Raw genomic sequence first — 13,590 nt, forward strand, 5'->3', positions numbered from 1 at the left:
TGTCAATCACAGCAGTTGGCAAGTACCTCCCATAATTATATTTTGGCAGACATCCTTGGCCACACTAATTTTGCCCCCAGAATAAGCAGTCTGAAGAAGGTAATGCTTAATGCTGTAGTTCAATCCAGCTGCTCACTGAAGATGCATAACTATAAGCCCACTTCACATTTAATTTAAGTTTAGATGTGTAAAAATATCAAGTTGACACAAGTAAATGTTTTTGGAAAGGAGTCATCACACCCTAAATGATAATTATACTACAGATAGGTAACAAAGCAAAACTTACATGCTTAATAAAGAGCTGTGCTAAACGGTCAGGTTCTTGAAGACATTTTTCCAGTTCAGCCAGGAAAAAGCTGAAAAAAAAGGATATCAACACTTCAGAATATTTCTTTAGGTCATCCCAGCAGCAAACCTGTCATCCCTCAGACATATCGGTGCAATTTTAGCTACAGTATTTTAGCTATAAATGAAAAGGTAAGCTTGGCTTCAGCCCTTAATGGTAGCATTTCTAAAACATTAGATGAGAGCTGTGAAATATGGAGGTCTCGTCTTGCAGACTATCTCCTCTTCTTTACTATTACAGTGGTTTCAATTTTTAAAAAGTGCCAATTACTATCTAATTGCAAGAGTTGCTTTCCTTCACTGAGAACTCCCAAAGTAGAACTTTTCCACATACCAAAACACTTGTGACAACTCAGCTGAAGCTTTACCAGGAGTTCTCAGTTGCATGAGCAGATTTGGAGTACTGGTCAATGTGAAAGAGATGCAGAAGCTTCCACTCAAATAAACAAATCAACACATTTTTGCTGGTAGAGTTTTGGTATGTTCTGGTTTTTGCTGGTTTTCAGTATATTACTGTTAGTAATATACCATCATTCACAATAGTAATAGTAATTCATAAACACCACCTCTATCTTGACCTACAGCTCTCGGGAGGTCTGTTGTTCTAGTGTGAATGCCCTTACTAAGAATATACTGGAACGCCTAAAAGTGACGTAAAAGCAGCTAAATTAAACTTTAGAAATACTGGTAGGTTTTTCTATCTGGTAGGCAAATCCTGACAATCTCCCTTTCTATCATCTTTCTCTTTTTCATTGCAAGATTTCTGTCTCAAATGCCTCCATGGATTTGCTACAGTAGCCGGATTTGGTGAGAGGACATGCTTGCAATGGTCTGGTCCCAAGAAATCCCTGAACCTCAAAAGAAGATGCACATTGGACAGCTGTCCCAGCTAAACATCCCTGTTGCTACCATCAGATACAGCTGCTTCCATAGCTCGATCCTCTAAAAATGTTAAATTCATCTGCATTTAAATAGACTTCTTGACCCAGATTTGCAGAACTAAAAATAGGGAATCCCTCCTGATGTGTTACAGAAAGCTCCTATCATCAGTCTTAAACAATTGCACTGGTAAAAATACTCCATTGCTGGTATCAAGAAGTTGATATATGGTGAAGCTTTTTCTAATATTTTTTGCTTTGTGCTTACAAGGGCATCTGTCAGAACATAAGAACAGGCCCAAGCCATGAGATAAATACTTGTGGGACACATGATGAGAAAGACATCAAGTTTTCTGGGCGAGGGAAACAAACGACCAGAGCTGAAGGAAGATCCAGCCTGGTGGCCATTGATCAAGACTGTGCATGCAGCCTCAAGTTCTAGTTAGCCACAGCAGTAGAGTATTTTTGAGTTGCAGAGTTGAAATGGATGACTATATTGTCCATAAGCAAGACATTGCTGTTCATAGAGTTAAGGTGGAAATGGCCCAGGGTTTGAAATAAGCCTCGTGTTTCCAGCAGCCTTTCAAAAGCTACTTGTATGAGGACAGAGTACGATTTTCATGAAACCATGACTTTCCAGTGTTGCTACTGCTCCTCATTGGGATGGAATGAGCCTACAGCTGTGACCCAAGACACACAATTATGGCAGCCACAGTAGCTTTCCTGCAAGTACCCCACAAGCAGCACCTTTCTGGGAGCCAGGTTGGGACTGCTTATGAGCAGTAGCTCAGGAGCTGTGAATGGACCACAACGGTGTCTCCCATGGAGCCTCCTGTTGTGAGTCCCCAGCAAGGAATGGCAGAGCAGTACTGACACAGACTCTCTTGTGTGCAACAACATGTCTGTCACACTGACCAGCACTCCAGGTGTGGTGTTTGAGCCAGCAAAAAGCTGTACCTGTGAAAGATGGCACAACCAACACACTTCCATGAAGCCAAGCAGTGCATAGCTATAGCCCATCGAAGTTTTTTCAGTGGGAAAAAGGAGTTTATGTAGGACCGCTGCTTTGCATCATGCAGGTTGGGCCATTTTTGACTGGGCACACAAAGCCCTGCATCAGGACCGTGGGTATTGTGAAACTGGCTAAAAGCACATGAATTAGAACATGTTCTCGGGATTCAGGGTAGCGATGATTTGTGAAGTTACTAAGCAGCACTTACAAATCAACAGGGACCATTTAAAGTGAGGCAACGTCCTTTGGAAGTTCAGCCCTGAATTACCTGCTGGTGTTCAATTAAAAGCAGCTTAGACATATGGACACCATATACCCCAATCCTTTATGGAAGAGATGTTAGAAAGGTGCTTAAAAAGGAACTAAACCAAAAACTTACTCTTTGTGCCAGTCATAGATCTGGTGAATATTGCCAAATACTATCTTGTCTTTCCCCTTCATATCTTCAGAAACTCCTTTTTCTTCTATCCTCTTCATGAAGCCCTTCAGGATTAATGATCAGCAATTAGCAAAGGGTTCATTTAAAAGGGCAGAATAATTACGATCTTTTTTTTTCCAAAGAAGCAAAAGTTTAATGTCAGGATTTTTTACATTGAAAACACTTAAAATACCTTTCGTGCAATTTAAAACCAGAAACCCATCTACATACTCTAAATTACAGTTTGCTTAAAAGAAAACTTTAAAGGATTTATTCTTATCTACCATACTTACACAAACTGTTATTAAATGTCATTGAAGTGACAAGTGCAATTAGAAGATAAAAGTTAAACAAAAGTAGTTTATCAAGCTCTTGGCTTCTCTGGAAGAAGGAAGAAGCCAGAGTCTGCACAGAGTTCTTCACTGTGAGTATTTTGTGGGAGCACAAAGCCAAGCAGTAAGTTTAAAAAGTCACATGAATGGGATTTCTCACACCTCCCGAGTTTCTTTATAAGCCTTTGGAGCACTGCAACCCTGTCAGGTTTGCCAGCGGTGCATGATGTAAACAGAAGATAACACAAAGGTCTCCAAGTTTGGAAGCTGCTGAAAATCACTGTTAGAACGGGTGATAGTTCTCCTTGGACTAGTGAATGCCAAAAGCGTTGCTGAAAGCCCAGCTCAAACACGTGCCTTCAGTTCTGAGTCCTTGCTGGGAAAAAACCCGGACTCTGCATGTGAGATGGCTCCGACAAGTGATCCCTAGGGATTGGCCAGGTCTTTACAAGTTGAAGCTTAAACAATGATGACCCAAACCACTATTTTATCTGAAGTGCTTCTTTGCAAAACAATGATCCACAGGTCACACACGCACCTCAGCACAGATCCAAACCCAGCTTCTGGAAAAGTACTCAGACACAGGACGTTAGTCCAGGTGCAAACTCAAGTAAAGTATGTGTTGCCATTACTCAATATGACAGCAAGAAAAGCATAAAATAGGTGGTAGGAGCATAAGTTATCCTCCACCACTGCCCTCAAGGCTGCATTACAGCAGAAAGAGTTCATCACAAGCAGAGTAGCCAAGAAAAATCTTTGTACACTGGACTTGAAACCTAAAATACAACATTTGCTAGATGGAAACAAAAATAGTTTCCGAAGGCATTTCTTCTTGTTTCTGTCAACATGAGAAGGGGACCATGGAAGCAGAGTGCAAAATAAAGCAGTTTGCTTCTTGTGCTGTATTTTTTTTTGTTGTCACTTGTCAGCATGGTGCTTTTTACTGGGAAAACATTTTGCATGGCAGGGTTTGCTTCAGCTCACCTCCACAACAGTTCCCAAGTCTTTGACGTAATCTTTTTCAGTCTGTACCAGCTCATTTAAGACAAACCTAGATTAAAACAGAACACATGTATTTGACCATATTCCTTGATGTTTGCTTCTCTTAACACCTCTCCAGAAACCCCCACTGTGCTCCAGGTCACGCAACACGACTCACTCTTCACTCCCTTATAGCTCAGTGGAATGTGGATGACAAAAATGATCACATTTCAGGTCAGGATAGTTTCAATTGTCTTAACCACTCTTTCCTCCTATCCCTCTTCCCTCCCCATCCCAGGATGGTGCAAGAGAAGCAGCACAACTGGCTGCCTGTACTTTGAATCTCCCCTCCTCCATCCCCCATGCAGCCCCCGACAGCTGTGGAGACATGTCCTGACCCATTTTGCAGCAAGCAGGAGAGGATTTCTTGCCCCAGTCCCTCTGGCTTTGCCCAAGATTCAGCAATTAAGTTTTAACTTGGAAGTTTCAAACACTTGGAAAACAATTCCCCTCTCCTGTCGTAACCAAGAGCTTAATCTTTCAGACTAGGTAATCCATGTGTGGGTGTCAACTGGTTAACACTGATTTCAGAGCGAATAATCCTGGGCAGGAGAGTCATCTAATCAAGGCCTGATGCATGCAAACAACAGCAAACTAAAAAAAGCCCCTCCTTTGTAAGTCAAACTGACTAATCACATAATGTTCTTTCGAGGACAATTTCAAAAAGTTACAGCTTGCTGCAGACAGTCTGCCTCTCAATTACGCCGATACACAGATTTGGCACATGACAAATAAACTCCATCTGTGCTAAAGTTCGCTGCAGCAGTAACAAGGCTAACAAGACAGAGGAGTGCTTTCATGTCTAATATCGCTCTGTTCACATCAATCGGCAGACAGACCCACTTGAAATGATAGGGCTGAGGGCAAACAGTGCTAAGATAAAAGCCTGGTTGAAAATATCTGGAGGAAAAAAAAAAAGGTAGACTGGCATTGGAAGGAGGGACTCCGCTATGAGAGGTCACTGAGAAAATAAATCCTGCTCCTGCTGCACTCCCAACGTGTCCCTTGCTCAGACAGAGTGGAGGAGATACTTAAGACACGTGGCAGGAAGAGGTCAAACAGCTTCTTGTTCATTTAAGAGTGAAATCCAGCCCCCTTGGCAGAAGGCAGTGCTGGCAGCGGCGATGCCAGATGCTTGTGCTCTCCGAAGAGCCCTGCCAAGTTGTGTGCCTGGGTAGTAAACACACACGGGGGCAAAAGGCTGCTCTTTCACAAAGCAGTAGCATGTGGCCTGAACAAGTGTGTGCTGTACAGTCCCCTCTGCCTGGCTGACCTACCGTGCCCTTGCGAAAGGCTTGCCATGTCCTCTCTGGCAGGTTACATCCCAGCTCACACTACCTCCGACTGCATTGCTCCCCAGGAACACAGCGAGCTGCTGGGGCAGTGGGGAGAACCTCTCCCTCCTCCCCACTGCCTCTCCTTTGGTTTGAGTTCCTGCAAGGGGCCATCTGGCCAAATCCTGCTCCAAAAATGAAGCAGCGGGTACTTCTAGTACGTAACGCTGTGGGACACGCAAGCAGGTAAGTGTCAATTAAACATCAGTGCAGTGACCAGGTGTCTATCAGGTGAACAAACTAACCCTGCAAATTTACACCTCTACTAGGAGCCAGGGTCTGCACCTCCACTGCACCTCCACAGCTAAGTGCCAGCATTCCCCCAGCTCCCCTCTTCCTAGTAAGCAGAAAAATCAAACTTGACCACCTCCATTAGTTCTCTGACGCTCACCTGACACAGGACCATACAGGCACTCCCGGATTTAAGGTTTCTAAGATACATGCTGCCAAAAATTCAAGTTCACTCATCTCCTCACCTGATAACATGGAGCAAGGGCAGGCAGTTGCCTGGAGAGTGCCTGCCCTGGTCACCAGCAGGGATGGACTACACAGCTGTATTTAAAATGGCATGTACTGGAACAAGGTTAGAGCCTCCTCACTTCTGAATATCTGTAGCTCTTGCTAAGTCTGTATTAAATCTATACTGAACAATGCTACCCAACTCTTACCTTATTGCTCATAGAAATGCAGCAATCAAACCTGGTGGAATAGGGGTTTCCTGACACCGGGGCTAACTGTTGGCATTCATGTGCTGCCAGAGACACAGGGAATTACTGCCCATGCCCGTGCAAGGATTCAGCTGAGGTTTTCTGGGGAACAGGGGGGTCACAGCTCGAGTTGGGAGCTCAGCTGCCTCATACGGTGATGGAATTAAAATACAGCGAGCCGCTGAGATACAGAACACAGATACAATGGAGCTGGAGAGGAGACAGATGTCTTGTGCTGAAAGCCACTAGCAGGTGCTCCTAAACATCCTGGCGTTTAGAAAATCTGGATGGAGGCAGCCACTAATTATGCGTAACACGCTGCCAGTACCCCTGCCAGAAGCATCCCATGCTAGAAAGTGTTACTGTATCTATCAGTGGCAAAGGTCTCCACACTAAAACTGCAATCATAAGTTAGTTGCCAGTAATCTAATTAACAAATTGCTACCAGACAAACCCAAGAACTTGCAATATTGAGGAGCTTTTAGGAGACAGGCATGGGCAGAGATGTTCCCTGCAGGAAGGCTGATGGCTGCCTAGCAGAAAACTTCTCCCATTCAGAAACACATCCAGGAGTGTCACGTCCCTGCCTGCTCCTGGGAGTTGATCCAGTCCCTCACTGTATCCCTTCCTTGGCTTCCTACAACAAACTGCAGGAGCAAATGATGGCTTTCACAGACCTGTGACTCTTTGCTCCTACTTCCTCTTCTGCTCTTAACTACCTCCTTGTCCTCCCCTGACTTGGTTTCCTTCCCTCCTTGGCATCTTTCCCCAATGGGCTGCTTTTCTTCCACCTCTCACCTTATCAGACTCTGATGAGACCTGTTTGGACCGTTACTTGGACCCTTGATCTACCATTTGATTAGACCATTGCAGTGACTGTTCATGTAAGAGGCAGTATAAAGAAAACAGCTACCTCAGCTCCCATACAATCCTTGATTCTGTTTCTCCAGTTCTCTGTGTCTTTCAGATGAACTATGCATTTAAGAAATGCTTTAATCCTGAGAAGCTTTGAAGGCACAAATGTTATTTTTGTTACATTCAAGGGAGGGGACAGATAATTTTAAATACAACTTTCATGACCTGTCACCATTTCTTTCCTCTCCCATTACCATGAACATGAGGGTTTCCCCAACGAAACCTTCTCTTTAGTGGTGTTTCCACCACAAATGCATCTGAATTCTGACCCTTCCTTAGCTAATAACTAAGGCAAAAAAAAATTCTCTCATTCAAAAAATCCTAGTGGGATTTTCTGTTCTTTTCCTTGAAGGTAGCTAATAAGGTCAACCACATATCCCCCTTTGAGAGCTGATTTCACCTCTGGCAACGCAGTATTTACCAAGGCAAACATCTCAGTAATACCTGTCTAGCTGTTCAGAGGCTCTTACAGCAACAGGTATTTGCTATCTGGGGTAAAAGTTGTACATTTTAAAGAGTGATGATGAACCTCCTGGGTGTGCAAAAGCTCTTATGAAGTCTTTTTACAGGTTAAGAAAAAACAGAAGCAAGTAGACCACAGTTTTACTCCCAGTTCCCTGCTCATTCACTACTTCAAAGTGGTCTTTCAGTGCAGCTATATGTCCTCTTCGGGTGCCTATTTCAGAAAGAAGAACCAGCATGACAACTTACATCCTGCCTCTCATTGCTTTGGCTTTTTGTTCCTCTTCAAGGTTTCGTGGAGGAGTTGAAGGCGTCATTCCTTCATTTAGGCAGCCAGTGGCATCTTTTAAGCTTCCTCGGTAAGATCCTCCTTCAAGGGTCTAAAAAAACCCCAAAGAATGATAGAACAAACATTATCCTTAAACCTCAGCATCAGTGTTATCTTCTGTTTCAAGTCAGTTCTGCAATTGACACTGCAGTCTGAAACCAAGCTGAGTATTCAGAAATATTTTCCTGCAGCCCTTAGTGAAACACAACCAAACTCATTTTAAGTTGATTTAAGACACCCCCCACCAAAAAAAAAAGCATTAAAACAGAGAAGATGTCCTTTGCTAGAAGGTGGAAAAAGATGTTCCAGTAGCCTCAGGATGAGAAAACTCTTCCAAATTATTTCAAAACAACCTGAAAATACGCTGATGTCTCAATCAGAACCAGTGTTAGGCTACACGTGGTCAGTTTCTTTGCCAAAGATTCATTACGGATTCTTTGTAGCAAAGTAAAACAAAACAAAACAGAAATAGATGGATACATTGTAACATTCCACAATAATTAAACTTTCCCCTAAATCCCTAGAAAGTAATCGCAATTGACCTAACAGCCTGCATGTGGGGAAGAGAAAATAAAATATCCTCTGAAAATACATCTAACTGGATTAATGAAATACTTTTCAATTTGTTAGTCCCTCGATGGAATAAAACTATTTTGAGTAAACTTTCTGGGAATGTCCTTCTCGGTTTCCCATGTCACAAAGAGCTCCTTCAGCACTTACTCCTTATCAAGCGCTCTATGAACACAGACTATATTCATGTACCAACACCTCAAATGGAGAAAATATCAAACCCCTCTGAGATGATTGGCTATGTAAAGCTGCTTGACAAAGGTACAGTAATTTAATTATCACTGTGGGGTTTTTTTTTGTTGTTTTTACTCTCTTCATCCCTCAAGTATACGTAAGGAAATGAACCTCTGTAGGCTCATCATAATGCTGCTTTACTCCTAACTTGTTACTTAAGTTAAACTTGTTCAAAGCAAGCATTTACCTAATTTTAGAGATCCTGGTCCTGTAGAAAAAAGTTTAGCTTTTATATTAACATTCTGAACTCTTTCACAGAAAACTTAAGAGAAGCCAAGATATGAAACAGGATTTACTCCTTATCCATCAGACATGGGATCAGACAGGCAGAGTGCACGGCACTAAATTTTTAGAACAAATTAAACCCAGAGCATTTTTATTGCTTATTCCACTCCCTGTCAGAAAGAGTTGACAAGGCAGACTAAAAGCGACACATGAATCTTTGTAAAATCTAAAGCACAGCTGTGATACTTCAAGCAGTGCTACTCTTTAGAGGGTCTTTTCAGTGAAGCCAGAATACCAAAAAACCTCACATGTTGCGTAGTAAAACTCCTGTGCATCAGAACAACCTTTGAAACAAAACAAAGAAAACATCTCACTGTGTAAAATATTTCAATACCAACAAGACCCCAGAAAGAGTACAGTATTGTAGCTCATGCTCTGCAAAGCCCACCCCAAAAGGGCCGTTTGACTATGCAGGGCAGAGCCTACATGGCAATGTGAGATGTAGGCTTTGTCTCAATGGGGAGCAAAAATATTAGACACTCTACTGAAAAGTAGAGCACAGAGGGTTAATAAAAGCATAGCAGATGAAGGTGGAAAGCAAGGAAACCAGAAACAAGAGGTAGAGTTTGAAGCCCTTCCCTGGAGTCATATTAGGTCTGTTGTGTACACAGTTTTCACAACACTAAACTTACCAGCTTACTTTTGACCAACTTTTCTATTGCACTGACAAGATCCGCAGCAGTTGGGACATCGGAGGAGCTCTGTCGAGCAGCTAGCAAAGAAGAGGACTGCAAGACACCACGTTGCAAAGGAAAAGCAAGTTAGCAGGATGAGAAGGGAGTAGGAAACCAGCGGTCAGTGAAGCAGCTTCTGAGACAGGAGAAAAAACGTGGAAGGGGAGCAGAAGGGTTAGAGGACCACATGCAGGGCCAGGTGAGTGAGTGTTGCTGTATCAAACAAGCACAGAATTGCCATCCACTTCTGGCTGCACATCTCCCTGCAGCAGTCCCAGGGCTGGGAACCAGGGAGCAGTGTCAAAGAACTGAAGTTCATTTGCAACCAGGCTGCAATACTCTTAATGCCTGTAGGTTCCTCCTTCATAGGACATCTACAGTCTTATAGACTCCAGAAAATTGATCTTCTTACTGCAGATGTAAGAAATTACCCCCTCCCCCATACATACATATTTAATAAATGCAGTTAAGTATATGGTACACATGGAGGTAAAGGCAATAGAAGCGGGAAGCAGGGGGGAACAAGTCATTCCCCCTCTCATCCCCACAGATCAATTGCAATTCCAAATGAAGTCAGATGACACCTCCTAATCATGCAATTTCAGCCATTTAAAATACTTATTTTTTTCTCTCTCCTCTCTGCAACCAGTGGAGAGCAAATACCCCTATGTATCTCATCTACCCATGGCACCTGGCACAGGAGGGCAGAAACACTCTTTGGAGATGCCCACATTTCCCTATTGACATCAGGTAGAATGTTTTCAGTCTTGCTTATCTAAGACTGTCTGTTGGTCACAGGTATTCAATTTTAGGTGCCTGACATCATGTAACATCTTTGGATGTCTCCACATTCAGGTAGCCACAGCTAATGGCTGCTGGCTGTTACAAATCTCCAGAAACACTGAAACCTCTTCACTGTGCTACCCAAGCATCCCCCATGGTGCTGCAAAGACTGGCCTCTGTGTGAAATACTCAGCTTTAGCTGAAGGTTTTTGCTCTATATGGACCTCTTCATCCCTTAGTATATCTCCTAAAAAAACTCACTTTGAAAACCCAAACTCACGTGATAGCTATGGGAATTGGTATTTATGAGCTCACCTGTATGTACATTTCTTCTGAACAAAATACAAGCACTGACTGAAACTATAAGCCCTTTGATAACCTGCTTTTGGCAGGCTGACATGGACTATAGCACGGGTAAATTTTAATAAATTCTCCATTAAAATTATTAAAAAGCTTATTCATCTCTCAGCTGCTTAGTAAAGGTCTTCTGGAGAGCACCCATTTCAGCGAAGTCACCGTGCAGGTGCCAACGAACACGCATCTGAGATTAAAAAGTGCTGGAGAGTGAGAGATGGAAATGTGATGGCAGGAATTAGGCAGCTGGCCACCTCTGCAAGCAGCCCCTTGTGGAGGTTGCTCATGTTGAGTGACACAGCCCCAGGGGAAGAAAAAAAACAGGGCAAAGGAGACCAATCCCAACCAGAAGCCTTGTGACAGAGCAGCAGCGTGAACAGCCTGCCACTTGTCATCTCATCTTTCACAAATAATGCATCTAATCAACAGTTCTAATTACAGCAACAACAAAAACTACAGGTAATCAGGCTGGTAATTGAGGAATTAGGCTGGTAATGCAGGAATCTCATACAAATGTAAAAGTTCAGACAACCCGTTTCACCTGCAATGCGGACAGATGTGTCTAGGGAAAAAAAAAAAGAAGACTGAAAATGGGGACTTTGAAGAAATACCGGACAAATACGGAGACGATAACTGTCAAACATAACCATTCTAGCAGGAGGAGTCCAATTTTTGGAGGCATTAAACAGCTGTTGCTCTCACTACTTTTAACTGAAATTGCTCAATATCTCTGAAAAGTAAATAACTGTAGGATTTTGAAGGGAGCATGGAAACATTTGCTGCCTACAAGTCTCTCAGGGTAAAATAAAATTCTTCTGTGATTGACGGGTGACTCTGGTTTGTGTGGGGCAAATTGAAAAATGGTATTTCTATGTCCCAGAAAGTAAATGATTAATTTCTAATATGAATATATCTTGCAATTTGTCTTTATAAGACCCTCTGGGAGCAGGAAGGCATGATTATTCTGCTTTGCAGATGAGTTCAGGTAAAGGTGCCACCTCCCCCCTACCATCGCTACTTCCCCATGTTGCTGCTGGTCCAACCTAAGCCTGTGCCTGTAAGCAGTAGTAGGACATGAGCAGGGAGCCGTGCCCAAATTAACATTGTTAAAGAGCTTTTGGCTCCAGCATGGCTCAAACATTGCTAATGCAGTGCTCCTGTGCCAGGGAATTCAGGAGCCATGTTCGTGAGCTTCACTTTTTTTCCTTCTGTGATGAAAAGTGAGTAGGGGAAGAAAAAGAGAGAGAAAAAGGCTTTCATATATATCTTGGTCTACTTAATCTTCTCTTTCAGGAGCGGGTGAAGAAAAAGCATGCCAAAACGCTCTATAAGGCTTAGACATCTGGAGCTGAAAACAGTTTAGTTCCACAACATCGGCGTTGTCAGAGATGTATTTAAGAAACACTGAAATCACATGGCATGTTAAAATTTATTAAAAAAAAAAAAAAAAGTGACCTGGGCTGAAGCTAAGCAAAACAACCCCCAAAACCCCCAAAAAGCAAACTAACCCCAAACCATTAAGCTAAACACCATGCAGAACAAGCCAGGAGCAACAGCTATTGTGCTGGGCATGGATCCACCATGGCTCTGCTTTGCTGACCTTTTGCCTCTGCCCCTGGCCAGACAACCAGCAGTACATGCAGCACTCGAAGGGCAGGAGTCCACGACTCCAGCTGCTTCCTTCTGGTCTTGCTGCCACACCACAATGTCATAACATTTCCTGACAGATTAGCAGCAAGCCCCCGAATCCTTTCCTCCATCATTCTGCTCCTACAGTCCCAGAAATAGTTGGGTCCTTCTCGCTCCGTGTTTCCAAACTCCTGCCTGAACCTTCCCCAAGAACATTCTGGGTTGTTGTTTTTTTTTTTTTTTTTTCCTGACAATTTATTAATCTCCCCTATCCTTGCTTCTTTGCATGCAGTAATTACAATCAGAGGATAGAGATACAGAAGTGGCAGTGCTAAAAACAGATGCCAGCAGGAAAGCAGGAAACAGCTACACAGGAGGATGGATTTCTACAAGGGAGACAACAGCACCAGGAAGGGGTGGGGGAGGACACATGGAGACAGGACCTGCACTGACTGCGAATGCAAACCACTGTCATAGCCATATTCACAGCTTCTCACCCCAAGTCCAAGACTGCAACTGAAGGACTCTGCAAGCCACTGCACCACCTACCACAGCAAATTCTGATTTAGCATTCAAGAGACCCTAGCTAACAGCAGAGATCTACCACCACTAGCATGGCGCACAAAGATGGGCAGATCAAAGCCTTTCCCACCCTCCTGAGAGGGACTTCAGATACCTTGTGGGCTTCTGAACTAACCGAAGGTGATAAAGTGGACCATTCAGTGATGATCAACCACATACGCCAAAAATGCAAAACGATAGCACTGGGTGGGCTTTTCCATCTGCAAGTTTTAAAGCACTTCAGAATGGAGGGTGGGTGGTGGGGCACAGACTGACAATGTTGCTGGACTCCCATCACACACAGAGCCTAAGTGGAGAGCTCAAGCTTTCTAACCCTTGGTGGTAAAGGTAGTATTTCTGGATTCGAGCAAACTCCGGCATCTATCCTATTCCTCAGGCACAGGCTGCCACCAAATACCATCTCCACTGCTACTGCCAGACACCAACAGCACTTTTAAAACAGATGTGGAGAATACGCAGTATCAGCCTGAGTGGAATTTCTGACCACACATAACACAAACACATGATCAGCCTGTCATGAAATGGGATGCCAGGACTAAATGGCTTATCCAGCTTTATTCCTAAATACAGCTGGTGAAAGGTATGAGATTATGATTTGCACATAGGTGTCTCTTATAACCACAAGTCTAGGACTGGATACTAGAAGACCACTATGAAACCGCTGTGAGATGACTATGCTAGAAACACACTCAAAACAACAAACTGAT

General features: G+C 43.3%; 1 protein-coding gene across 14 annotated transcripts in view; it reads right to left on the reverse strand.

Moving 5' to 3' along the window:
• KALRN (kalirin, RhoGEF kinase) overlaps window positions 1-13,590 on the reverse strand; it is a 546,132-nt gene that overhangs the window by 57,297 nt on the left and 475,245 nt on the right. For 11 of the 14 annotated variants that reach the window (XM_014939313.1, XM_014939235.1, XM_014939189.1 and 8 more), the window contains 5 exons: window positions 9,494-9,589; window positions 7,694-7,824; window positions 3,970-4,036; window positions 2,615-2,718; window positions 287-356 (listed from right to left, as the gene is read on the reverse strand). In XM_014939313.1, coding sequence (XP_014794799.1) covers window positions 287-356; window positions 2,615-2,718; window positions 3,970-4,036; window positions 7,694-7,824; window positions 9,494-9,589 — 468 coding nt within the window. The remainder of the gene's footprint in view (window positions 1-286; window positions 357-2,614; window positions 2,719-3,969; window positions 4,037-7,693; window positions 7,825-9,493; window positions 9,590-13,590) is intronic. The other 3 variants (XM_014939255.1, XM_014939245.1, XM_014939282.1) reach the window with 1 other exon arrangement.

This window comes from Calidris pugnax, unplaced genomic scaffold (assembly GCF_001431845.1).
Source record: "Calidris pugnax isolate Ruff unplaced genomic scaffold, ASM143184v1 scaffold21, whole genome shotgun sequence".
Classification (NCBI taxonomy): Eukaryota; Metazoa; Chordata; class Aves; order Charadriiformes; family Scolopacidae; genus Calidris; species Calidris pugnax.